This window comes from Zymoseptoria tritici, chromosome 10 (genome assembly GCF_000219625.1).
Source record: "Zymoseptoria tritici IPO323 chromosome 10, whole genome shotgun sequence".
Classification (NCBI taxonomy): domain Eukaryota; kingdom Fungi; phylum Ascomycota; class Dothideomycetes; order Mycosphaerellales; family Mycosphaerellaceae; genus Zymoseptoria; species Zymoseptoria tritici.
The window spans coordinates 400,003-425,279 of record NC_018209.1 but is presented as its reverse complement, the minus strand read 5'-3'; the positions used below and the strand labels follow the sequence as shown (position 1 = coordinate 425,279).

Sequence of the window (25,277 nt, the reverse complement as noted above, 5' to 3'; positions counted from 1 at the left end):
CAACGGTCAGATGGTGACGTGAAGTGGAAGATGGCTGGGATCGAGAGGGAAAGAAAGTGAGACAGAAGCGCGGACGCGTGCGCACAGACAGTCCCGGCGGCCCGCATAAACAGCGCGCCGGGAGACGCGACTCTCTGCTGGTCTACTTAACCTCTTGTACCCACTCGTCTTTCTTTGTTTCCGACCTTCATCATACTACAACACTTTTTCCTCTTGCTTGTCCATTGCCACTTGACTTCCTCTCCAGCGACAGCATCGATACCCACACAACATGAGCGTGCAAACCACTCCCTCAAAGAAGGTTCGGCAATGACGTGGTCGCCACGGATTTTCAGGACATCAGGGCATATCGCTAACTCGACTTCTACCAGGCCACCTCCGCCATGGAGTCCCTCAAGATGGAATCGCCCATCAAGAAGCCGCAATTCGAGTCATCCGAGGCCGACAAGGAGAACATCGAGGCCAAATACGCATCCGACGAGGTCGCCGTCCCGATCAAGGGCATTCCCGAGTTGCCCGAGGAAGAGGTCGTAGCTGTCACAGCAACATCAGGCAAGGAAGACTTGGAGGATGAGCCCATACTGCAGGAGAACGGTCAGCGCTTCGTGCTGTTCCCGATCAAATACCACGAGGTGAGTTGGGAAAAATTATGCAACACGCGACGCGTACACGCGTCAATAACGTGAAGCACTTTGGACATTGGACATCAGACTGACATGCATCAACAGATCTGGCAAATGTACAAGAAGGCCGAGGCCTCTTTCTGGACCGCCGAGGAGATCGACCTCTCCAAGGACCTTCACGACTGGAACAAGCGCCTCAACGACGACGAGCGCTTCTTCATCTCCCACGTCCTCGCTTTCTTCGCTGCCTCAGATGGTATCGTCAATGAGAACCTCATTGAGCGCTTCAGTGGAGAGGTGCAAATCCCCGAGGCCCGCTGCTTCTACGGCTTCCAGATCATGATGGAGAACATCCACTCCGAGACATACTCCCTCCTCATCGACACATATATCAGCGAGCCCAAGCAACGCACGTACCTCTTCAACGCCATCGACAACATCCCATGCATCCGTAAGAAGGCTGACTGGGCGCTGCGATGGATCTCCGACAAGAACTCCACCTTTGCCTGCCGTCTCATCGCCTTTGCCGCCATTGAGGGCATCTTCTTCTCCGGATCTTTCGCATCGATCTTCTGGTTGAAGAAGCGTGGTCTCATGCCCGGCCTCACCTTCTCCAACGAGCTCATCTCCCGTGACGAGGGCATGCACACCGACTTTGCCTGCCTGCTGTTCTCCCACCTCAACAACAAGCCATCAAACCAAGTCGTTGAAGACATCATCACCGAAGCTGTCGTCATCGAGCAGGAGTTCCTCACAGACGCCCTCCCATGTGCGCTCCTCGGAATGAACGCCAAGCTCATGTGCCAATACATCGAGTTCGTCGCCGACCGTCTCCTCCTGGCACTCGGCAACCAGAAGCACTACAACGCCACGAACCCCTTCGACTTCATGGAGAACATCTCCCTTGGAGGCAAGACCAACTTCTTCGAGAAGCGTGTCGGTGATTACCAAAAGGCCGGTGTCATGGACAGCATCAAGAAGCAGGCTGCAAAGGCCGAGGGTGCTGACGCTGAGCCAGCACCCGTCATGAACGGTGACTTTGCTTTCGATGAAGACTTTTAGATGTGATGATATACAGAATGGCGGTGGCGGCGTTGATTTTATGGGTCTCATGGGCAAAGGCATGGCAATGCCGCGGCGTTTCGGGAGCATTATTTGTGATACCTTCCTCGCTCCACATTTCGACAGTACCGCGAGCATGCGTGGACATGGAAAGCGTGTAGATCTTGAATAGTGTGTGTCTCATCAAAAAGATTCGAGTTCATCATGACAACTTTACTTCTCCTCGGGTCTTCGCTTTTGTGTGTTGACGTCCCAAACTGATTCGGGCATATTGTCTCTTTAGGTGTATGCGTCCTTCTAGGAGCCATCAAAAGTCGTGTGACGAGATGCATCGTGTACCTCAGATACAGCTTCACTTCGAACTTCTCCATCTTATCTGCATGACAACCATCAACCACATCATTCTCCCCACATCCGACCATGAAAGACATACCGTACTATTCCCAAGACGTCGACTTCGACCAACTCGCAAAGAGTTCGCCGGACTTCGCCGCCATCATCGCGCCCGCGAAACGAAAAGGCTTCATCGACTTCAAAAACCCGAAAGTCGTGCAGTGAGTCTCTCTTGAAACATTCGAAATACCACTTTCCGACTGACGACTTTCAAAGACAACTCTCCATCTCTCTCCTCCAGCAAGACTTCTCTCTCCAACTCACCCTCCCTCAAAATCGTCTCTGCCCTCCAATCCCCGTGCGCTGGAACTACGTCCGCTGGATTCAGGACCTCCTCGACACCTCTTCTCCAACTTATCGCGACACACCGGATCCCGCGCGAGAAGTCACGGGTCTGGACATCGGGGTCGGAGCGAGCTGCATATACGCCCTGCTGGCTTGCAGCACGAGGGAGAAGTGGCGTATGTTGGGAACGGATGTGGATGCTCACTCTCTTGCATGCGCGACACGGAATGTGAAAGACAATGGGCTGGAGAAGAGAGTCAAGTTGAAGCAGATGTCGCCGGAAAATCCGCTCTTGCCACTCGATATGCTGAAAGTGGAGGAACTGGACTTTATCATGACTAACCCGCCTTTCTACGACTCGCACGCAGATTTTTTGGCGGCGACGAAACGTTCAGTGGATGATGAGAGCGGACCAACGCCCGTGCTGACCGGTGCGGATAATGAGATGATCTATCCTGGCGGCGACGTGGCGTTCGTACTGAGGATACTGCAAGATTCATTGAAGCTACGGGAACGCGTACAGTGGTATACTGCTATGCTTAGCAAACTCTCTTCTCTCCAGCAAGTGCTCGCGAAGCTAAAGGAGGAAGGAATTACGAATTTCGCGGTCACGTCTTTGCAGCCGGGTCGTGGGACGAAGAGGTGGGGATTGGCGTGGAGTTTTGGGAATTTGAGGGTGAGGAATGATGTTGGGCGGCATGGGGAGTTGGTGGTGAGTGTGCTGCCGCAGCCAACGGTGCAGACTGTGGAGGGGAGGGGTCAGATGAGCAGGGAGGAGGTGGGAAGGAAAGTGGACGAATTGGTGAAGGGGTTCGATGTTAGGTGGATGTGGAAGGAGGGGAGAGGGGAGGGTGTCATGGTTGCGAAGGAGAATGTATGGTCGAGAGCGGCGAGGAGGAAGAAGAAGTTTGAGGAGGAGGGGAGGGGGAAGGTTGGTGGCAAGGCTGGAGAGAGCGGCAAGGCAAAGCAGGTCGAGAAGGATGCAGAGATGAAAGACGGAAGCGAGAGCGAGAGTGAAGACGAAGAGCCGGTAGCGCTGGCGGTCAAGATCATATGTCTGGAGGGAAAGCTGGAGGTGAGATGGCTGCAGGGGCAGGACCATGTAGTGTTCACCAGCTTCTGTGGTGTGTTGAAGCGAGCACTCTCAACTGCGACGAATGATGATAAGGTATGATGCTTCTGAGTGGCAGGTCGTTCCCTATGCAAATCAAAGAATACCCAAATCAGAACCTGCCCATTGTTGTCCCTGGATTGACTATTCCGACTCCTCCCTCACCATGCTCAACACACTTTCCATCTCCTCCCTCCCGTTCCTCCCATTTCTACCACTTCGCCTCCGGACTCGCCAAAAACTTGTTCAGAATCGCCACATTTTTCTCCAATCCCACCAACCACGCATCCAGCTCCTTGTTCACCTTCGGCTGGTCGTCTCCCAATTTCGCGTAGAAGTCCCTCCGGTATGGAGTGGCGGACATGGCGGCGGAGAAGATGGGCTTGATGATGAAGGAGTGGTGCTTTTTCAGCGTCTGGCCGTAGGCGTCTCGGAAGGATTGGGAAAGCTCTTCGTCGGGACGAGCGAAGTTTTGGCGGAGGGATTGGGCGGTGAAGTCGAGGCCTCTGTTTTATAGGGTAGCATGTCAGCAAGCTGTCCAGACTGCTTATACGACGATGAATCCAGCATGGAGGGAAGGGAATTATATACCACTCACCTCACCAACCACAACAACCCCTCCGTAGCAGTGTGCTTCTTCGTCTTCAACTCATTCCTCACCAAATCCTGCAGCGTCTCCGACTCAATCGGACTCTCCAATTGGCGATTCCTAATCTTGGTGATGTTTCCCGCCATGTCATTTTTCACGGGTTTAAAGGCCGCGCTGCCGAGCACATCGAAGAGTCCGGTTAGAGCTTCGGCGGCTTCGAGGAAGGCGGTTGTGGGGATCGAGTCGTCCGAGCCGATGGAGACGTCGTTGAAGGATTTGCGGTCTTCGAAGTAGGTCGAGCCGGGTTTGTAGGCTTGGGCCATGGTTGCGGTGGTTTTGTTTGGAGGATTGAGAGGGGATGAGGTGTTGTAGGAAGGGAGTCAAGGAGTGTGGTTGATTTGAGGATGTCTCGAGGACAATGATCTGGACCCTTGCAAGGAGGGACACGCAGCCACTCTCCGGGGAACCTGGAAGGCTGTCTCGACTCCACTCTCTTCTCTTCTGACTTCACCATCCCACATACACACCATCTTTGCCGTCAAGCACATCGCCGATAACGGTCATGTCGAGACCGTCAATGCATATTCGCACGATGTATGCCTACGCGCCGACGCCCGCAGGACGCAGCAGTACACGGCACTGGAACTTGAAGTCTGCGTCAATCGAACCGCACGGCAGCGGCAGCGGCAACGATATACAGAAGTATGCAGGAAAAGATTCTCAGGTAAGAATGCGATCTTGTGGTCTCTGCACTTCACTCGTCGTAAGTACTTTCCATGTCATCCGGGCCTTTGTCCAGCTCGAAAAACACAAGCATGTCGATGACGATGGACCACCGGCCGATTGCCATGCTCTTCTACTCGCGGAGATCGCGAGGTGTCTCGGTCTGTTCCTTCCGCTGCAGTCACGATACAATCCCCCAAAAGTCGAAAAGATCTCTTATGGGTTAAGACTTGCGGTCCGACTCCGGGCGGCGCAGTCGACTGGAAGAAAATGCCTCAGCGAAGCAACGCCGGAACGTGATCCAGCTGACGCTGTAGGATTCTTGGTCTGGTGAGGCATTTCAGGGGTGAGCAGTGTGTTCCGTCTGGAGTCTGCGCCGCTGTCTTCTACATAAGGCTGCCCAAGACTGCGTCTTCCTTCGCTCGACCCAATCTCGAGATTCAACCTTCATTCAGACGCAGACAGCCACGACTAGGACGCGATGGCCGACAAATCTCAGAATCCCGTGGACCGAAGTCATCGTCCAGCGAGCGACAACCTCCCAGTTTCGGATGGCTCACAACCCGTTGCTACTACCACGTCCTCCTCCACTGTCGACCCTCCAGCCACGCAATCACCACTGCCTCCCCACTGGGAAGAACTCTCCAACAGCGAAGGCCGAACCTACTATGCCAACCACGCCACTCGAACCACCAGCTGGCAGAGACCAGGTCCCTCTCCGGACTCAGGTCTACCCGTGGCCTGGCAAGAATTGACCGACGACGAGGGCCAGACGTACTACGCCAATCACGCCTTGAGGACTACCACCCTCGAACGACCCGAGAACCCTATGGGCGAGCTGCCGGCAGGATGGGAGATATTGCGGAATGCCCAGGGTGTGGCATACTTTGCGGATCATAATACGCACACCGCGACGTGGGATGATCCCAGGGCTTTGTAGATATGGCATAGATGCTGTTGGAGACTGTACATACTGTTCTTCTGATCCGTTTGTAGCCAGCATACTGGAAGCCGTCTGCTCTGTGCTTCCGATGTGGAGCCACACATACACCTGCTCCACTTTCAACTTGACAATCCGTCACGATGAACGCGGGAACTATGAGCTGTTCTCAGGAGCGTGAGAGCAAATGTCAATGGCAGCGACGCAAACCAACCAATGCGGGGCACAGAGTTCGGAAGAACGATTAGGCACTTCCACCATAGCTCTCTCCCACATCACTATTGAAGTAATGCATTCATCCACTTCATCTAGTCCTCAACTACAGCCATTGACTCGCCAAAGGCCCTCAATACACTCACCATGACGACCTACAACATCGCCTCCATCCCCGGCGACGGCATCGGCACCGAAATCACAGAAGCAGCCGAAGCAATCCTCCTCAAGCTCGCCTCCGTGGTAGGAACCTTCAACTTCAACTTCACCACATTCGACTGGTCCTCAAAAGCCTACCTCGAACGCGGCTGGTACATGCCCGAAGATGGCATGCAACAGCTCGCGAAACACGATGCGATCTACTTCGGCGCCGTAGGCTGGCCCTCAGTGCCCGACCATATCTCCCTCTGGAACCTGATCCTGCCGATTCGCAAGTACAACAATCAATACGTCAATGTCCGGCCCACGAGGATCTTACCCGGAACCACGGCTCCGCTCGCACAGTGCCAGAAACGTCCGCAAGACCTCGATTGGGTCATCATTCGTGAGAACAGTGAGGGCGAGTATGCCGGTCAAGGTGGCACGACGCATGACAATAGCCCTCACACTGTCGCGACGGAAGTGGCCATTTTCACCCGTGTGGGCATCGAAAGGATCGTACGATTTGCATTTGAGACGGCGAAGTCCCGGCCGAGGAAGTTGTTGACCATGGTGACCAAGTCGAATGCGCAGAGGCATGGTATGGTGTTGTGGGACAAGGTGTTCTATGAGGTGGCCAAAGAGTATGAGGGAATCGTGAAGCATGATAAGATGCTCGTTGATGCAATGACGGTTCGGATGGTGAACAAGCCGGAGAGCTTGGACACGATTGTCGCGACGAACCGTAAGTTGTCTTGTCGTCCTTGGTTTGCTCATGCCGTACTGACAATCTCTTTCCAGTCCACGCCGATATTCTGAGTGACCTCGCAGCCGCGCTCGCTGGTTCGATTGGTATTGCACCTTCGTCCAACGTCGATCCTACACGGCAGTACCCTTCCATGTTTGAGCCTATCCACGGCTCAGCACCCGACATTGCGGGCCAGGGCATTGCAAATCCAGTGGGAGCTTTCTGGTCGGCGGCGGAGATGGTTCGGTGGCTCGGTAAGGGTGAGCTCGATCAAGTCGCAGATGACTTGATGCAGGCCATCGAGAACGTAACGAGTAATCCTGAGACCCGGACCAAAGACATGGGTGGCTCGGCATCCACGCAGCAGGTGACGGATGCTCTGCTAAAGCAGATCGAGGTCGTTTTCGGGAAGAAGTAGACCATAGATCGTCAAGAAAGAGACGCACGTTTGGAGGTCCTGTAGAGGCTCGTCTCCTTCGCATTTGTCGAACATCTCCTGCTCGTCCTTTCAATCCCACTCATCACCCCATAATTCTCCCTTCGGTCTCTCCACAACCTTCGTCTTGCCCTTCCATTCTTCCCAGGGCTTCTGTCCGAACCTCCCTGCCGGCCACAGAATCCCCACGGCCTTTCCCTTGACCAAAGCCCTGCTCACTGGTCCGTACATATGACTGTCCCGCGTCATCCTCCAATTATCGCCTTCTACCCACAGATGACCCTGCGGGATCTGCACCTTGCCTCTCCCCTGATCGTACATGATGTCCCACCTCCTCGCCGCCGGGTTCTCGCGACCATTGATCGAGTCTGCGGGTCTTCTCCTCGGGTCAAGGTGGACCAAATCTCCCGGCAGAGCCACCACTCTCTTCACCACGGTTTCTTCGGGGTCCGTGGAGGATGCAAATAGAACGACGTCTCCTCGTCGGAGACGGCGGGTAGGGTAGGCTTTGTTCCAGAGCACGAGATCGCGCGCGGCGGTGGTAGCGAAGTCGGGCGAGAGAGTGGGTGACATCGAGGAGCCGTTTATGACGGTGATTTCGACGAAGTTGTCGTTCAGCATTATGAGGGTGCTGGCGCTGCCTATGAAGTAGAGCGTACTCCGGCCGAGGGCGCGGAAGACCATGATGAGTCAGACACTTGAGGGCGGATGGCGCATATTGCCAGGTGCACTCCGTAGGTGGTGTACCTCAGTGGGTGATGGTGAAGGAGAGATGTACAAAGAGGGCAAAAGAGACTTTTGATATACGGTATTGATGCGAATATTGATGACACTAGCCAACACAACACGACGGGAGCATCGAGTTTACCTTATTATTAAGCATTGAATCAGGCCATACGGGGCCAGCGGGCGGAAGACTGTCCCCGCGATTTCTCCCGCAAGCGACACCGTTCTTGTCCACAACCTCACCTGTCTCATCATCAGCAGCTCGCATAATCCAACCATCTCTCATATAATTCGCAAGCCGGGCTGCAGCTGTACATTGGCGCCACCGGCACACAGAACCTCAACCGCCGAGACGAAGTCCATCCCGATGGCGACATGCAACGGCGTACGGCCTTCCATGTCGTAGCTATCAAGCACACCACTGCTCTTGCCACAATGCCGGACTATGATCCTCAAGAGCCGTTCGCGGCGATGCAATACAGCGAGGTGTAGTGCCGACCGCTGCTGGTGGTCCAGCGCCAATACGTCGGCCCCATGGGCCAACAATATGCTGGCCACGGCCTCGTGGTTCTGGAGGATTGCAAGCGTCAATGGCGTCATGCTTTGGGCGTCTCGCGCGTTGATGTCAGCGCCATGCTGAAGCAGCATCTGGACAATCTTTTGCGATCCGCGTCGCGCCGCCATGTGCAGCGGGCTATCTTGCGGGGCCTCGACTTCCAAACATTGCAGGCCTGTGTCGATCGTATCCGCCGTCTGAGATTCAGGGAGCGTGGAGAGCAAAGTGGCCATGTCTGGCAAGCTCAGGGTGTTCAGGCTGTCTCTAAAGTCCACAAAGTTGTCAAATGTAAAGTTGAAGTCTGAAGCGGCCGATGCCGATTGGCTTGTACGCCTGTCTGGGCTTGCGATGGGGGATTCCGAGCCCGAAGTTTGTTCAGTCAAAAGACCGCCTCGCTGTTGCACTCCTGTTGAGATCGACTCCGGCTGTGCAGTTGCTGGGCGTCCTCGAGTCCGCCGCCGTTGTGCTTCACTGGAATTCGGTTCCGGAGAGATGGAAGCCGACCTCGGTGTACCTTTGCTCCGAGGGAAGTTGCGTTCTGCATTGCCATGTCATTGTCAGCGTTACCCGAAGCGGACAGTACTATGCGGATGGCCTACCTCGAAACCGCCGTTGCGCCAGACGATTCTGTTCCCGGCGCCGCTCTTGGGCCGTGAGACCGCTGGACTCGTTGCCGTGCATATCCACATGTCCAGTCGTGGAGGAGCTTAGAGAGTGACTCGACTGGCACAAGACCTCATTTGTCGCTGGTTACAAGTACGGCAAGCTTTTCTCGTTCAGGCAGGATGTACGTCGAACCGGGACCAAGTGTTCAGCACATGTCTTGAAATCAAGGCGACCCTTGTCTCCTGTGGTTCGAAGGGGCGTGCCGCCTTGGTCCACCAGACGATGAGCACAAGTGTGACAGCTATAATCATTGGCCATTGATCCCTCGCGTCCTATGCGGGCGTGGGCAGCACGTTTATGCTTCGTGACGCAAGGGTTATACCAGGGGCCAATATTGTACGAATGGACTCCCGATACAATTGCTGCGCAAAACCTCACACCAGACTTGTTGTTCCAGACGTCCTACCAGATTTTCGGGAACCTTGTTGAGTGCTTAGCTTTCGAAAATTGAACGTCTGTTCGTCTGCTTGACACTTTGTTCGATTGATAGTCTCTCAGAGCCACCCTGGGGGTTGACGGAACAAAGAAGAGGCATGTTGCAGGGTAACTGGAACACCCTGCTTTGGTCCTCACCGCCTTCAGGAATACCTCGCTGAACTGGTGTTGAATTGATTGTCTGGCTACGTATTCTCAAGGAAGAGATTTTCGACTGTCTGATCACGCTATTGTTACCATGTCTGATTACCTAATCTACAAGGAACGACGATGGGTTGTACGTGCGAGGCCCCGAGGCTTCTCCGGGAAAATGACTAGGTCTCGCTGTGATGCGTGAAGATTGCACGGGTTCTGACTGAGAATAGAGAATCCTCGAGCCTTTGGGAGTATGGCCGCTGGAATGGCGATGTGCAGCGACGTACCATGTCGGGTGCCGAGAGACCGTGGAAAATTGGGGTGGAGTAGAAGCGACGAACTTCATATGATTTGACCGGCTCTTCGATTGCGGCACTCTCGAGCACCATGCCTCGCTGAGTACGAGCTGCCATCTTCGGTCATCCAGTTGTGCCTGACGTAGTTGTCAGGGTAGAGACCAAGGTGTTGTCAATCGTGCGTATGGTAGCGTACAGATCTTCCCTGCTTGATGGCTTCTGGAGATCATGGAGGGCCCGCAATCCAGGCGGCGTGTCTCGAGGCCGTTTAAACAGGATGTCGGTGAATATGATGATCTCTGTCGAGCTTGTAGCGGCGGCACGGACTGCTTCGAGGCGCTCTTCCGTGGTGATTACATACCGAGTGTCTGAGACTCGAAAGTGATGTTCGAGCTTCGGTACAGTGTACGCAGTGTTTGTGCCTGTCCAGCGGCACGATGAGCGCATATCGCCAGCACCAGAATGGGATAAAGTTTATCGTTCGTTAAGTGGAGACAGACGGTCGAACCCCTTGCAGCGCACCAACCAGCGAAGCGACGAGATCCGTTGCCTGCGTCTTGGATATGAAGCGTGGAGGACCGCCAGATTCGCCGGCATCAACCAGTACTGGCTTTGTCGGGTCGTACGTTCCGGATAAAGCCCATCCAACGATGCTGCAATGCTCCAGCTCGAGTGCCGATTAGTTGCTCACGACCATTCTTGCGCGATCAGACGATGCTGAATCCAAGTGCAGCGATATAATTCTAGACCCGAGTTCGCTGAAGTGTTCAGACGGCAGCGTACAGCCCGAAAAGGATGCCTGTTGGGGATTTGGTCGTGTTCGTGACCGGTTGCAATGGGTCTGAATGCGATATTGCAACCCGCAAGCTTACTTTGCGCGATTTTCTTGAGCGTTATACTTGAGCGTTATTGCTGACCATATTCGTAATGTCAGCAATGTCATGTTTCTTCCCATCGAGTCTGGACCGTAAGCTTCCGAAGAATCTCCAGCATGTTCCACGCCACGCCATGTGAAGGACAAAGGCTGCTTCGAACTTGCGGACGGACTCGGATTCCACAGAAGTAGATCCGCGACAAGCGATTCTCTTCTGCTTTCTTCAATTTTCGTGTAACCAGAGTATCGTCCGGTGAATTATAAGCGCGGGCATGTGTAAGCCGAACTGCGTCAGCACTACACGGCTGATGACTGATTACTAGTAATCGCAACCATGTTTACTTCACGCATAATCACTGGCTCGAACGGAAACCGTCGTAGAGAGCTGGTAGGCATAACCGTCCAGGCCAGAAGTCACGGACATCGACCTGCCCTTCGGTGGTGCTCTGTCAATATCTGAGCGACGGCTTGGTCTACGACGTTCGATGTTGCGCAGCTTTGCGTGGAGCTGGGTCGCTTTGTTGGGCGTATTTTCGGCATCAGCTTGTCGGTTCCAGCCTTTGGTCGACGCAAAAGAGGCATCCGAGGGTCTAGATGATGCCGTATATACGCTCTCGAGGAACGACGAAGCCTTCAAGGAGCATGTCAAACAGTTTTGGCTGTTCAAGCGGTGCCACACCTCGCCAAATGGTGTAAGAAATTGCTGGTCTTCCAGCGAACGCCTGCCGCTGTGAGTGTTCGAGGTCAGAAGCCGACTGACGAAGAGGAGTAGAGACGAAACATCAGCACAGGGCCCGGCTGGCAAATGGCTCGTAGTAGGAATTTCGCTTCCTTCTTGGCCAACACGCAGCATGGCTGCTACTGCTGGACCATGGCCGGCCGGTCTGAATAGCTTCATTGATGCGCTCGAGGGCTGGAGAGCCCAGGAAGGTAGCCTCGAGGGTTTGGAAATCTCAGCGGCGTATTCTTTGGATATAAAGGTCATCACCCTGCAGCCGCTCGATGTACTCGAAACTTTCCCAACGTCAACGGTGGCCATATTGAATGACACCGCTCGCGCCTCATTGCTGAATTAACGGATGGACGAGATTGTTGTGGATCGGGAAGGCAACATTTCCTTGGTGGAATTTTGCTTATGTAATCAAAAATCATCCGGGCACCTCAGTCACCGCACCTCAGTCTCGCCGTCCTGCCCGCTCCTGTCTTCAATCTCGCCCGGAATGTGGCTTTTACCCAAGGACGACCACGACGACCACCGATCACTGCGCTGCAACTGCAACCAGACGTCTCCCCATACTTTCACCGTGGCATACATCTCCGAATGCGGCGCCGGCGTGTTCGGTCCGATCTCAGCAATGGTCACATCGAAGTTGAGGAGCAATGAGAGCGGTCCTTTGTAGAGCTCCATCATGGCAAAGGGCTTGCCAAGACAAAGACGAGCGCCATAACCCCAGGCGAGGTTATACTTCTCGTATATCTTGGTCCTCGCGGGATCACTGAGCCAGCGATCTGGGTTGTACTCCTCGGCATCTGGACCGTACAGGTTGACGTCCCGATGCGCGATCCATGGATTCATGGCCACTTCGGTGCCGATGGGGACTACATGGCCGTTCAGGATCAGCTCTGGGTCGCCTGGGCAGACTTCGCGAGGTAGGAGAGTGGCGCCGCTCGGGTCCAATCGCAGCGTTTCCTTGATACAGGCGGCGTAGTAGGGCAGGTGCTGCGATACTTCGGCGTAAGACGGGACCGGGTAGCTCAGCTTCCCATCAGCTATCGCATCCTCCAATTCATCCATGAGTCGTCTGAAAATGGTGGGCCGTGATAATATCGATGCCATGAAGGCTGTCGACGCGCTTCCGAAGGCATCCGAGCCGGCGCCGAGGACCACAAAAATTTCAGAGACGATTGTATCGTCAGCGAGATGGTCGCCGTCCGGCGTGCGAGCATCCATGAACCTGCAAATACCAAATGGTGATTAGTAGAAGATTCCTGGACCGGCCATACAGCGACGTCATTCGTCTTTACTCACGCCTGCAAAAGATCGTACGATCCCTCTCCTTTCTCGGCCTTGAGACCACGCTTGATACGATCGCGGCGCTCGGCAAGGATTGCTCCAGCTTTCTCCATGACTACTGCGAAGCCCAACTGCTGTTCCGTGCGAACGACCAGCCACTTTTTGAACCACGAGTTGAGCAGCTTCTCCGTGAAAGGGTACAAGCGACCTGCCACACCAAACATGAGCATGCCAATCCGGAAGCCCCCAATGAGGTTGCCAACGTCAGAGCCGGCCTTGACGAAGCCAAGAGGATTCCTGAAACCCAAATCGGTGATGGTATCATATGCCAGGAAGTGAGACCAGTGCGAGAAGTCTACTGGCTTGCCGAGGGCAGCATATCTTGCGTCAATGGTGCTAATCCAGTGCAGTATATGTTTGTCAAGCAATGGCTCCGTCCGCTGAATGTTTGCAAGAGCATATGGAGCGCCAATAAGGCGGCGATGTGCGGCATGAGCACCTGGTTCTCGAAGCAGGATGCTGTTACTCTTGCCAACATAGCCTTGCAAGTAAAAACGAGACTTGGTGTCTCTGCGATGAAAGATGATGGGCATCTCTTTGCTGTCCGCCACCAGCAGCATGGTCGGCGTGATACGGATCACCGGTCCTGCAAGGATTGTTGGTACTGAACACCCCGGACTTCAATCGCGACATACCGTGCTTCTTGATGAGCGCCCACTGCGCATGCAGCTCGGTTCCCCAAAAGTGGTGCCATGCCAGCCACATGCGTGTAACACTTGCCAGCCATGGACCTGGATAGTGTCGTAAGGGATGGTAGTAGCGATAATGCACGATGCGCCAGATGACATGGACCACGACTACCCACGTCAGGCTGAAGAGGGCGCCGTATGCCAGGTCGCGAGTCGAGAGAGAGCTCATCACGTTCCGAACGGTTGCAGGTCTAGCAGTCATGCTGGACTTCGACCTTTGGGCGATTGAGGGAGCAATTCGAATCGACGACTCTCGAAGGTGCGGCACTGCATGTATTCGACCCAGGTCGGAGACAATTTATGTCAGAAACGTCGACGGAATTCTGCGATATACGGAAATGGGCAAAGCTGCCTCTTCGTGATCGACAGGTCTGCTTAAGCATTGTGTCTTTGCGCCCCACTTCATGGTAAGCAGAGCTTACATGCCCTTCTCATCGCTTACGCTGACAGTGTCAATATCAAAATTATGACACCAGAGATTATGGCTAGGGCTCATATTTACACTCATGGCATCGGACAATTTAGGACAGGAGTCCTCCGACGACCAGACACAAATACCATCTCGCCACAATCGTTGCTGCCACTTCGACAGCAAGTCCTCAACGAACATGGCAGAATTTGCGATTCCTGTTCCGGACGATGTTGTCAAACAGTCTGGGACCTTGAGCAGGTTTCCAACAGCAGTGCACCGCGAACATGCTCGATGCCTAGCAGCGGCAAACAAGATCCGCGACGACTTCGCCGCTCAAGTCGATTCGGACTTGGATGCCAAAACCACGGGCCATTACCCTGCTTTGGGTGCTGTTCACGTGGTGGCTTTCACCATACCCGAATGTCTTCCTGAAAGGCTTGCGCTCATGACAAGATTCACCGACTTTACGATCATGAACGACGGTAGGCCTGAATGTCTACCCCGTTGAACTTCAGAGCTAACGATTCCAAGACTACTATGATGCAGTCGATAGGGACCAAGCCACGTCGTTCAATGCGGAACTTCAACGCTCGCTGGGAAGGGATTCTCACAGCAATACTGTGCAGGGAAACGCGAGCGTGGCCATCAAAACAAAGCAATTCCAGGCCAGCATTTTGGTCGAGATGATGGTGATGGACCGGGATCTGGCCATGGATGTGATGAACACCTATAGCGACGGTTTAGAGACGGCTACCTTTCCCCCATCCGACATTTGCACCATCGAGGAGTATTTGCCAGTTCGGCTGGTCAACTGCGGTCTCGAGTAAGCTAGCATGCAAAGCTTCCCTGAAGGTACGTTTCGGCTAACCAGTCGCAGTGTCTTCCAGGAGATGTCGTGCTTTGGTCTGGGAGTTCATCTAACCAAGGCGGAGAAAGAAAAGCTGTCCGAAATTGCAAACACTGCATTATACACAGCTGCGTTGATCAATGATTGCCACAGCTGGCCGAAAGAGCTCAAACATCACCTCGAAACACCCGGCTCGGATGTGCCGTTCAACGCGGTCTGCATCCTAATGCGACAGTTCAACTGCTCGGACGTCAAAGCAATCGAGAGACTTCGGGCGATCTACGTCGATATCCAAGAACGGCACCTATCGCTGGTCAGAAATCTGGAACAGAGCGAAGGCTCAATCCCGGAAACTCACCGCAAGTACATTATGGCAGCTCAGTACGCAGCCTCGGGCTCTGAATTCTGGAGCCTATACGCTCCTCGTTATCCAAGCAAAGAAGACCTCGATCAGCCAGAATATGTGCTGGTGGGCAATGTGTTTCACCGACGGTCAACGTCAGACAAAGACCTTGCAAGGGCCGATTCTGCAATGCACATCAGTACGATCAAAACTGCCGGGAGCAGTGGCATGTCTCACATGAACGAAGCCTATTCGAGTACCACAGCTACTGAAATGGTCGCTCGGGGTGCAGGGAGCGAAATCATCCACACTGAGATCGACAGCAACGGTAGTAAAGAGCTGGCGCCCAATGGCGCTCAAAGTCGAGTACAGAAGCCTTCTGAAGATGTAAGCACTGACAAGCCATTGTATCACTCTCCCCCAGTCTGACCAGCACGTACACATAGGCAGTCAGGGCTCCTTACGACTATATCAGAACCCTCCCTTCGAAAAGAATCAGGGAGACATTCATTGATGCCCTCGATTCCTGGCTTGCGGTGCCAGCTGGGTCGTCAACATCTATCAAGTCCATCATTGGTATGCTTCATCAATCCTCCCTGATGTTGGATGATATCGAGGACGATTCGACGCTGCGGAGAGGTAAGCCGACAGCACATACCTTGTTTGGCACAGCGCAAACAATCAATTCCGCCAATTGGGTTTTTGTATGCGCCTTTGAAGAGCTTCGACAACTCCGCGGTGTGGACGCCGCCACCGTCTTCGTCGAAGAGCTGAAGAATCTACACTGCGGACAGGCTCTGGATTTGCACTGGAAGCACCACACCTACATCCCATCGGTGGACGAGTACCTGAACATGGTGGATCACAAGACGGGAGGACTCTTTCGTCTTTGTGTCAGGCTGATGCAAGGCGAATCCAGCACGAGTTGCCATCACATTGATGCTGAACGATTCATAACACTGCTTGGGCGCTACTTTCAAATTCGCGATGATTACCAGAACCTCGTGTCAGATGAGGTGAGGTTGCATACAAATCTCGGCTATCATGAAGACATGCCTAACCTTCCAATAGTATACCAACCAGAAAGGCTTCTGCGAGGATCTCGACGAGGGCAAGATCTCATTGCCGCTCATCTACTGTCTCGCCGGTTCCGATCCCACGCAGATCATGATAAAGGGTATCTTGCAACACAAGAGAACTGGAGAGATGCCATTGAGCATGAAGAAGCTGATCTTGGAGAAGATGAGGTCAGGGGGTGCCTTGAATGCGACGATCTCGCTGCTCAAAGACCTGCAAGATGATATCCTCGAAGAGTTGAAGTCACTGGAGTTGGCCTTCGGATCTGGAAACCCAATGCTCGAGCTGGTACTGCGAAGACTTTGGATTTGACGATTTCTCGAAACAAACCTTGCAGCACCGCCGGTTGATTACAGGCATCGAGCACTGCTTTCTCGGCAACTTCGTTTCGTCGTCAGTCAAGAACCTGAATGCTGGGATGAGATGTGACATGCAAGGACTGCCGCAATGCCTGAGAAAGACAAGAATGCACGGCATGCTACCAGGATGCGGACACTGCAGCAGATGATGACTTATTGCGGGAGAGCCAACTTGCGGAACAGACTGCACTGTCTGCCTGACCGGTGATATCGAAGAAGCAACCTCTTCGTAGACAGTTATCGGAAAGGCACCTCGGCTCCACATCAGGAGGCACTGGGTGTCGCACGAATCGAGGGATAATGACAAGCAATGGTCCTTTGGTGGCTGATAAAGCGCCTCTTGACCGATCTCGGTAAGCCGAACGACATAATGCATTCTTGATTGTGCCGTTTGCTACTCTAAGCGGGATAATCGACATATGAATGATGATTATTGCTGACCGTGGGCGTCTTTGCTGTCATGTCAGCAACCCTGCCAACGGATTATGCTGACAACAAGCCCGAGAGCATGCGCTCGGCCATCCTAGTTCGGCAGCGACGGACATCGAATGCTAGATTGGCGCATACGCCAGACAGGTTGACCATCGTGTACTAGCCAGCGATTCACTCTGCACTACAACGACTTAAGCCGACACACCCACCAAATACAGCAGATCACTAACCGCACGGGCAGGTCTTGCGCAGTAAAGCTCAAACTTTCGCCCAAGATGGAAGCAACACTTTCGCGGTGTGTTGCATACTGGAAATCGCTGCCGACATCGCAGACTCACCAATTCCCTATCTGATGATCATACTAGCACTCGCGGCGGTCGCAGTTCATTGGAGCGATCGATCCTCCAACCCTCTCTTGAATGCAAAAGGCTTCTTTGAGCTGTCTGATCGGCGTATCAAGATTGCCTTCTTGGGTAATGCTAGGCCAATGCTGTCCGATTGGTTTGGAAAGCATCAAAACTCGCCAGTCTCAATCTACAGTGATACTGGAGTACTCATGGTATTGCCCGGAAGCATGGCCAACGAGATTCGGAACGACAAACGTTTCCATCTGCGGCAGCAAGTTGAAAGAGTGAGTAAGGCCTTGTTTTCCATCTACCACTCAGCTTCGCTAACGTTAAAGAAGATGATGCATGGCCGCCTGCCTGGGTTCGAGGTCTTCCGAGACGACTACAACAACCACATCGTCAAGACCGTCATCAACAGAGATCTCACGAAGCAACTAGGCAAGCGAACCGTACATATCGTGTCAAGAAATATCTCACTAACGCAAAGAGAAGCCAAAGTCACCACTCCACTTGTCGACGAAATATCAGTGGCCGTATCGGAGTTGTTTGGATCCAACTCAGGTATGTGTGTGCCTCGTTCCGAGCTCCATGACCTCACTGACATAACGAGACTGGCACGAATTGACTATTCAAACCACGATCCTTGAGTTAGTAGCTCGTACTTCGTCGCGAGTCTTTCTGGGAGCGGAGCTTTGCCACAACCCTGAATGGCTAAAAGTATCCAAGGAGTATGCTGTACTAGCTTTCCTTGCGGCACAGGACCTCCGGCTCTGGTCTCCTTGGCTGAGACCTATCGCAAGCTTGTTTCTCAGCAAGTGCCGTTTGAGTCGTGCAGCGATACACAAGGCGAGAGCTACGATTGAACCTGTCCTTGCGGAACGGTCGAAACTCGTAGCCAAAAACACTGGAGGAAAGGCGACAGTCTTCGACGATGCTATTGCTTGGATCGAGTGTGCCGCAGGTACGGCGTCTTACGATCCTCAAATCGTCCAGCTGTCTCTTTCGGCTGTTGCCGTTCATACGACCACCGATCTGCTGTCCCAGGCGCTTGCGGACATCGCGGCGCATCCTGAGATCATAGCGCCGCTGAGGGAAGAAATGATTTCGATTATGAACCAAGACGGCGTCCTGCAAACAGCATCGCTCGGACGAATGGAGCTACTCGATAGCTGCATCAAGGAGAGTCAGCGTATGAAGCCATTGTCCATCGGTAAGCGGATTGAGTGGATCATATGCTCGTCATTCCAGCTGACAGCAGATACCCTAGCGTCGATGGGTCGAATAGCCACAGAGCGTGTGACTTTATCGAATGGTACCGTGATCCCAAAAGGTCAGAGCATACTGGTTGATTCGAGTCGGATGTGGGATGCCAAAGTGCACCCGTCATCACCAAAGACCTGGGATGGATATCGCTTCCTCCGTATGCGAGAAGACCCCATGAAGCGCGACATGGCTCCGCTTGTTTCGACGTCGCCAGATCACATCGCCTTCGGCTACGGGGTACACGCCTGTCCGGGCCGCTTCTTCGCAGCAAACGAGGTCAAGATTGCGCTGATCTACATCTTGCTCAAGTACGAGCTGAGATTTGAGGAAGGCCAGATGCCGAGGGCATTCGACCATGGATTTACCTGTGTCTCTGACCCGTCTCTGAAGCTAAGCGTCAGACGTCGGACAGAAGCGACTGTTTTGTAGACAAACCAAACAACTAATGGCTTCGGAAAGCAGGACTGATAGCAATTTCCCGTAAGGATTGCTGGGAAACAAATCTCATGGGACTCAACTGATTACTTGTGCATGCATATTACCTATGGCTCGCCTGAGTTATGCCTCCAATAGCAGCAATGCTCCAGCACTCTCACAGCGCAATGACAGCCCGTCGCTGTACAGTTGGCCATGTCTCCATGCTGCAGCATCCCCGATCTCAGCGCCGTCTCCAATTCCTTCACGAACTCCGCCCTCTTCCTATCCAAAACACTCCCGTCAATCTCCAAGAATACTCTCACCTCTCCGGCCTTCAGCAGTCTCGCGCCAGGCACACTCGCAACGCACTCGAGGAACGACATGTCCTTGCCTACTACCCCACTTTGCTGCTCACTGGTCCACCGCATCATGCTCTCAACGCCCTGCTCCCATGGTGTAACCGTCCAGAAGGCTTGGTCTAATACGAGGCTCAACTCACGGATCTCAGGCCGCTCCCATACCAGGATATCAAACAATCTTCTCCACGCCGCAAGACTTGTGTCCGGACCATAGCGCAGACCGAGTCGACTGATGTGATGTTGAGATCTCTGGTGGTCGTGCAGAAAAGCCAGGCATCCTTCCGGACTTGCAAATGTGAAGCGGCGGTCGTAGATGTGGGATATGGCAAGTCTGTGAAGCCGGGAATGCGTGCGGAGCAGAGGCAGGGCGAGCTTTTGATCATCCTGGGCTCCTGCCTGGCCTTGGTATGTATAGAACCTCTTACGATCGTTTCCCAGACAGTACTGAGTCTGCCTGGTATTGGGGTACGCCGTGATGTCCCTATCGCTGATAATAATCTCGCCATCAGGGAAGACATGATCGATGATCCGGTGTAGCACCGCTTTTGGCAGCTTCAGAAACATGGCGGACTTCTCCGAAACAACCGCGACAGAGGCATGATGCGCAGCTCGCTGTGTTTCATCTCGCCTTTGACCAGGCGTGAAGACGACGCTCCTGGTCAGCGCAGTGGTATCTCGATCTCGAATCGGTAAGTTGATGATCCCATGCAAACGGCGCAAACGCATCTCGTCGGTGATGCATACCTAGGCACATCCACAGAGTCAGCTTCATCTCCTTTGCACATCTACACCTCCTGAAAGGACTCACATTCTTCATCCCGATTCCATCCCAAGCCACATCTCGCAGCACAACCCCTGAAATGCGCACATTACTCCACTCGAGCCCGGAGAACGTGACGTCTTTGAAACCGCAGTTGGTGAATATGACGTTCGAGAAGGCGCAGTTCCGAAAGAGGACGTTGCTCAGGGTGGAGGCGTTGATGGCGAAGGCTTGCAGGCAATTGTCGACGAGGCGCAGGGAGGTGGTGGTTGACTTGTTGATCTGGACCTCGTTGGATGGTGGGCTAATAGGGCAACGGGTCAGTGGTGACCCGAGAAGAACTTGTTGAAGGCTTGCGTACTATTTGTGGTCCGCATCATTTGACGCCATCGCTTCAGCGACGGAGTCGGATCTCATGATGAGGAAGACGTTCAAAAGTTTCGGATTTGCTTGCAATGCTCGGAGGGTGTCAATGGCAAGTCATCTCGAACGTCCAAAAGCTTCCACACCAAGCGGTGTTTTGACAAAGATGCTGCACATTTCGTTGGCATGGCAAGTCTCTCGGCAGCAGCGCCAATAAGAGAGTGAAGTGAAGGAATTAATCTTACAATTTTGGCGCTGCTTTCACATGACAATCTTCGCAGCCCTACTTTACACAGCCATCTCACAATATTCAACACCACCATCAACACTGGCTGCCTCCTCTTCTCTTATCTCCTCACCTACTTCTGCAAACTCTCCAACAACCCTCCCCCACCAGCCTCCGTCTTCACACTCTTAAACACCCCACCACCAACCTCAAGCCCCTTCTCCGCCCTCTCAAAAGCCTCCTCACTCCGATCCGTCAACACCGCCAATTCCTCATCACTCAGAAGACCCTTTCCATCCTCGACATCAATCCTCTCGCCATCGTCCCGTCCCAGCAATTTCTGCAGTTCTGCAAAGTCCTCGCCCGCACCCTCCCCGCCGCGAGGACCACTGCGAAAGCGACCCTTCTGAATGACCAGCTTCTCAAGTCGCCGTTTACTGTCCGCTTTTTCCAGCAGCATCTGCTCCACCGTCCCTTTTGTCGCAAAGCGGTAAACAATCACCGGCCTCGTCTGCCCAATCCGATGAGCGCGATCTTGAGCTTGCAAGTCCTGCTGCGGATTCCAGTCAGAGTCAAAGAGCAAGACTGTATCGGCCGCCGCGAGATTGATACCCTGCCCTCCGGCTCTAGTCGACAGCAAGAAGATATTCAAGTCGCTCTTCGGGTCATTGAACTCCAAAATCTGCTGCTGGCGATCGACTTGTGCGACTGTGCCGTCGATGCGGCAGGTTGGCCAGCCGCGGAGGTCTTGGCAGTAGGTATCTAGCAAGTCGAGCTGCGTTTTGAATTGTGAGAAGATGAGGACTTTGTGCCCGCGGCGGAGAAGTTCGGGCATGAGTCGGTCGAGGAGGAGCATTTTGCCGGACTCTGTGACTAGCGTCTCGTCCACGGGAGTGTGGTCGTCCATGTCGAAGGGGTAGTAGAAGTTGTGAGGCGAGTTGCAGCATTGTCGGAGTTGCATGATGGGGTTTTGGAGTTTCTTGCCCGCGATTTCTCGTTTTGCAAGGGCGAGGGTTTTGGCACGTTCGTTTTCCTCTGCTTCCGAGTCATTGAGAGACTCTTCCGCCGGTGAGGAGGGTTCGACGTCTTCCAGCTGCTTGAAGTACTGCGAGTCCGAGACTTCTTCGTATGTCTGGCTTTTCTTTGCTTTGCGGGATCGTGCTCCTGAACTCTTGTTCGTAGCTGGTGTGGAGGCACGGCTTGACTTGGCGCTTTTGTTGGGCGTCGAGGCTCCATCGATGGCCTTTCGTTTCAAGCTGCGACTGCGTGTGCTTGTTGGCGTTGTGGTTCCACTGAGACTTTCGACCACCTTGTTCTCCAAGTACGCTCTGCTGTTGCCTTCGAGGATCTCATGATACAGCTCTCTTTGAGTCTGCGTTAGAGGAGCGTACAAGACGTACTCTCTTTTCTTCGGCAGCGAAGTTTCGACATCTGCTTTGACTCTTCGCAGAAGGAAAGGCTTCAAGATGGCATGGAGACTGGCGACGAGATTCTTCTTTCGGTCTTCAGACAAAATCTGTTCATATCCATTCTTCTCCTTCAGCGCGGAGAAGTCGAACCAGCTTTCAAATGACTCCAGCTTGTCGAAGATGCTCGGCATGAGGAAGTGCAGCAAGGACCACAACTCCGTCAAATTGTTCTGCAAAGGCGTTCCCGTGATGAGAAGACGATTTGCTGACTGATACGACTGCAATTCCCGGATGAGTCGACAGTTCAGATTCTTGATACGGTGCCCTTCGTCAATGATGATGAACTTCCAATCATAATGCGCCAGGAACTTGCGGTCGTTCATGCAAATCTCGTAGCTAGTGCAGATGATGGGGAACTCCTCACTGCCAGGGTTCTTCAACTGCTTGTTGCGAATCTCTTCTCGCTCCTGCTTGCTGCCATGGTAGAGCACGACCGGGATGGTGGGTGTCCACTTCTTGAATTCGGCGACCCAATTGCTTGTTGTGCTGAGTGGAGCTGCAATCAGGAACGGACCATTGACGCCTCTCTCTCGCAGGAATGCGATGAACGAAATAGTCTGAATGGTCTTGCCCAGACCCATCTCATCTGCAAGGATACCGTTCAGACCATTCTCGTACAACGATGTCAACCAGTCCAGACCCTCCAGCTGATACGTCCGCATCAAACCCCCACTGACCAGCTCGGGTTGCTTTGCAGATCGCAGATCCTGCATACCAATGTCGCCAGGCTTCACTTCGGCATCCTTCGTCTCCGCGGCCAACGCCTCCGAGATCGACGTTTCTCCAGACTTCGCTTTCACATCATCCTTCTTCACATAATCCGAGATCTTCCCGGACCCCTTCGTCTGTTTCGCCGCCTTTCCTCTCTTCGGCAACTCTCTTTTCGGCGACTGCGCTGCAGCATCCTGCCCAGCAGACTCCACCGCAGCAGCCGTTCTCGTCGCTCTCTTCTGGCTCGCCTCTGCCGCCTTCTCAGCCTTCTCCTCTTTCTTCTGCGCCCGCTTCTTGCTCTTTTCGTCTTTTGCTTCCTCGGCCTCTTCCTGCGATGTCATCTGCTGGAGCATAATGGCCGAGTACAGCTTGCTCTGGCTGAGCAGATACTCCAATGCTTTGTACTTGGTGTCCACGACTTCCTTCCCACCTTTTCGATCGTTTTCTCGTTCGGAGGCTAGTTTCTTTTCGTGCTTCTCATCGGCTTTCCTCCTCGCCTCTGCCATTTTCGCTTCCTCCTTTTGCATTGCGTCGGTTGTGCCATGGCCGCTGTCCGGAGAAGTCGGAGGCGTGGACTTTGCTGTGTCCGACGACATGGCTGGATGTGTATACGGAGAGGAAAATGTTCTGTTGTACCAAGTTCAACCCAAATGTATATGAAGCCAGAACAGAACGCGATATCCTTCTCGAGTCGGATCCTCCCATAACAAATGAGCGGATCATCGTCGTCATTTTCAGGGATTCGCGTGTCGTGCACGCGCCCGAACGCGATTTCCTCGCGATCTGGATCGGAGAGCGGGCCGGTGCAACGCTGCCGAGATCTCGGAAAGATCTGTTGTTCATCGTCATCAGGGATCACAACTTCTTCGTCTTTGTCCACCTCGATGCCCGTTCCTTCGCGAAATGCGAACAGCGGAAGCATGGTACGAGTCGAGTGTAAATGTTCGAATGACAAAGCGGGGTCTTATACGAGTCCATGAGCATTGCCTGCCAACAATGCCGGATGGAGCCACGATCGATCTTGACACATCGACACCCGAGAGTGCGAGTTGCATCGACGACCTCGTCTCATTGCAAGGGAGAGGCACCGACGACGACATATCTGAGCAATCCGGTCGTGTCTTTTCGTACAGATCTTTTAGAATCGCGGATCTCGACTCACTACGAGCAAGAACCCGACTCAATCGAACAGATCTTCTGTTGGTACGAGGGGACGATATTGGCGATTGCACGTATTCAACAGTGCCATTGTCGTCTTCTGCACCACGAACCATCTCTCACCCTCATCACCTCCCATCAATCGACCTTCTTCACCCCCTCAACCAACCCACCCCACCCCCTCCCCGCCCCATTAACCACCCTCCCACTCCCACTCCCATTCTCCCTCCTCTGCCTCTGCCTCCACCTCGTAACCGGCCGTCCCAAAAACGCCCCCACCACACAAACCGCCGTAGCCACAACCCCAAACACCACCGCAATCGCCCATCCCACCCCCCACGGCAACACAAACTTCATAAACTCACTAACTTGATACAGATCCTCCTGTTGGGAAATATAATATTTATTCGGCGTGTGGTCATGCCCACCGACGGCAGATGGGTTGCGGTGAGGTTTCCGACGCACGAGGGTGAGGATCGTGGTGAGGCGGGCGGAGACGCGGTAGAAGGGGACGAACCAGATGGCGAAGACTTGGTGGATTGTCAGGTAGAGGAGGAGGTTTTTTTCGTCGAATGCTACAACCTTCCCCATCAGTACCATGTCTCTGAAGATCAGTGGCTCAGAGTAGAGGAGGAACGTACCGATTGACTCGACTTCGATCTCGATTCTTGGACTGAGGACTTTGTACCATTGGAAGATGGCGTGGATTAAGACTCGACTTCCGTCGAAAGTGCCGGTCCGGCAGAAGGGGTGGACGAAAGAGGCGTCGGGAGTGAAGTATTGATTGATCGTGTCCTTTTGTTGTTGAGGAGTTCCTTGCGTGAGAGCGTGGACGATTGGTGTGATTTCGTGGATGGGGTTGTCCATTTTGGATAGAGATCGAGAGGACTCGTAATGCCGGAGTCTGGTGGTATGTCAATATGTTCACTCCAGGGGATCCAATCGACCGCTAGCAATCTCTTGAGATGAAGCCGTTCAATAACCGGAAAGTGTTTCTTGTGTAGCAGCAAATCGAAGCCAAA

General features: G+C 53.6%; 12 protein-coding genes across 12 annotated transcripts; 6 read left to right on the top strand and 6 right to left on the bottom strand.

Moving 5' to 3' along the window:
• Positions 1-203: 203 nt before the first annotated feature.
• Positions 204-1,892, top strand: MYCGRDRAFT_110972 (uncharacterized protein; the record flags this gene model as incomplete). Its single annotated transcript, XM_003849137.1, has 3 exons — positions 204-301; positions 372-632; positions 729-1,892. 3 exons carry the CDS (start codon positions 272-274, stop codon positions 1,683-1,685), a joined length of 1,248 nt encoding a protein of 415 aa, XP_003849185.1.
• Positions 1,893-2,123: 231 nt separating this feature from the next.
• MYCGRDRAFT_24632 (uncharacterized protein) lies at positions 2,124-3,501 on the top strand (the record flags this gene model as incomplete). The annotated part of the gene is made up of 3 exons (XM_003849138.1): positions 2,124-2,239; positions 2,295-3,294; positions 3,376-3,501. Coding segments are annotated over 3 exons (1,242 nt in total), but the record flags the coding sequence as incomplete, so codon positions are not given.
• Positions 3,502-3,685: 184 nt separating this feature from the next.
• On the bottom strand, positions 3,686-4,409 carry MYCGRDRAFT_76134 (putative Het-C2 heterokaryon incompatibility; the record flags this gene model as incomplete). The annotated part of the gene is made up of 2 exons (XM_003848758.1): positions 3,686-3,980; positions 4,073-4,409. The coding sequence occupies 2 exons, from the start codon at positions 4,384-4,386 to the stop codon at positions 3,686-3,688; spliced, it is 609 nt and encodes a 202-aa protein (XP_003848806.1).
• An 858-nt stretch (positions 4,410-5,267) lies between these two features.
• Positions 5,268-5,726, top strand: MYCGRDRAFT_49175 (uncharacterized protein; the record flags this gene model as incomplete). Its single annotated transcript, XM_003849139.1, has 2 exons — positions 5,268-5,522; positions 5,610-5,726. The coding sequence occupies 2 exons, from the start codon at positions 5,268-5,270 to the stop codon at positions 5,724-5,726; spliced, it is 372 nt and encodes a 123-aa protein (XP_003849187.1).
• A 360-nt stretch (positions 5,727-6,086) lies between these two features.
• On the top strand, positions 6,087-7,243 carry MYCGRDRAFT_87717 (uncharacterized protein; the record flags this gene model as incomplete). Its single annotated transcript, XM_003849140.1, has 2 exons — positions 6,087-6,822; positions 6,879-7,243. The coding sequence occupies 2 exons, from the start codon at positions 6,087-6,089 to the stop codon at positions 7,241-7,243; spliced, it is 1,101 nt and encodes a 366-aa protein (XP_003849188.1).
• Positions 7,244-7,417: 174 nt separating this feature from the next.
• MYCGRDRAFT_62954 (uncharacterized protein) lies at positions 7,418-8,075 on the bottom strand (the record flags this gene model as incomplete). Its single annotated transcript, XM_003848757.1, has 2 exons — positions 7,418-7,609; positions 7,661-8,075. Coding segments are annotated over 2 exons (477 nt in total), but the record flags the coding sequence as incomplete, so codon positions are not given.
• A 347-nt stretch (positions 8,076-8,422) lies between these two features.
• On the bottom strand, positions 8,423-8,683 carry MYCGRDRAFT_30635 (uncharacterized protein; the record flags this gene model as incomplete). Its single annotated transcript, XM_003848756.1, has 1 exon — positions 8,423-8,683. A coding segment is annotated over one exon (261 nt), but the record flags the coding sequence as incomplete, so codon positions are not given.
• A 3,431-nt stretch (positions 8,684-12,114) lies between these two features.
• CYP-57 (putative P450 monooxygenase) lies at positions 12,115-13,881 on the bottom strand (the record flags this gene model as incomplete). The annotated part of the gene is given in 3 exon segments (XM_003848755.1): positions 12,115-12,904; positions 12,979-13,641; positions 13,655-13,881. The coding sequence occupies 3 exon segments, from the start codon at positions 13,879-13,881 to the stop codon at positions 12,115-12,117; spliced, it is 1,680 nt and encodes a 559-aa protein (XP_003848803.1).
• Positions 13,882-15,407: 1,526 nt separating this feature from the next.
• GGS3 (geranylgeranyl diphosphate synthase 3) lies at positions 15,408-17,134 on the top strand (the record flags this gene model as incomplete). Its single annotated transcript, XM_003849141.1, has 3 exons — positions 15,408-15,701; positions 15,761-16,330; positions 16,386-17,134. The coding sequence occupies 3 exons, from the start codon at positions 15,504-15,506 to the stop codon at positions 16,701-16,703; spliced, it is 1,086 nt and encodes a 361-aa protein (XP_003849189.1).
• Positions 17,135-17,534: 400 nt separating this feature from the next.
• Positions 17,535-19,221, top strand: CYP-44 (putative P450 monooxygenase; the record flags this gene model as incomplete). The annotated part of the gene is made up of 4 exons (XM_003849142.1): positions 17,535-17,978; positions 18,028-18,090; positions 18,178-18,739; positions 18,797-19,221. 4 exons carry the CDS (start codon positions 17,535-17,537, stop codon positions 19,219-19,221), a joined length of 1,494 nt encoding a protein of 497 aa, XP_003849190.1.
• Positions 19,222-21,050: 1,829 nt separating this feature from the next.
• On the bottom strand, positions 21,051-23,603 carry MYCGRDRAFT_48377 (SWI/SNF chromatin remodeling complex component; the record flags this gene model as incomplete). Its single annotated transcript, XM_003848754.1, has 1 exon — positions 21,051-23,603. The coding sequence occupies one exon, from the start codon at positions 23,601-23,603 to the stop codon at positions 21,051-21,053; it is 2,553 nt and encodes an 850-aa protein (XP_003848802.1).
• Positions 23,604-24,393: 790 nt separating this feature from the next.
• Positions 24,394-25,203, bottom strand: MYCGRDRAFT_76127 (uncharacterized protein; the record flags this gene model as incomplete). Its single annotated transcript, XM_003848753.1, has 2 exons — positions 24,394-24,830; positions 24,897-25,203. The coding sequence occupies 2 exons, from the start codon at positions 25,120-25,122 to the stop codon at positions 24,394-24,396; spliced, it is 663 nt and encodes a 220-aa protein (XP_003848801.1).
• Between the last annotated feature and the right edge of the window lie 74 nt (positions 25,204-25,277).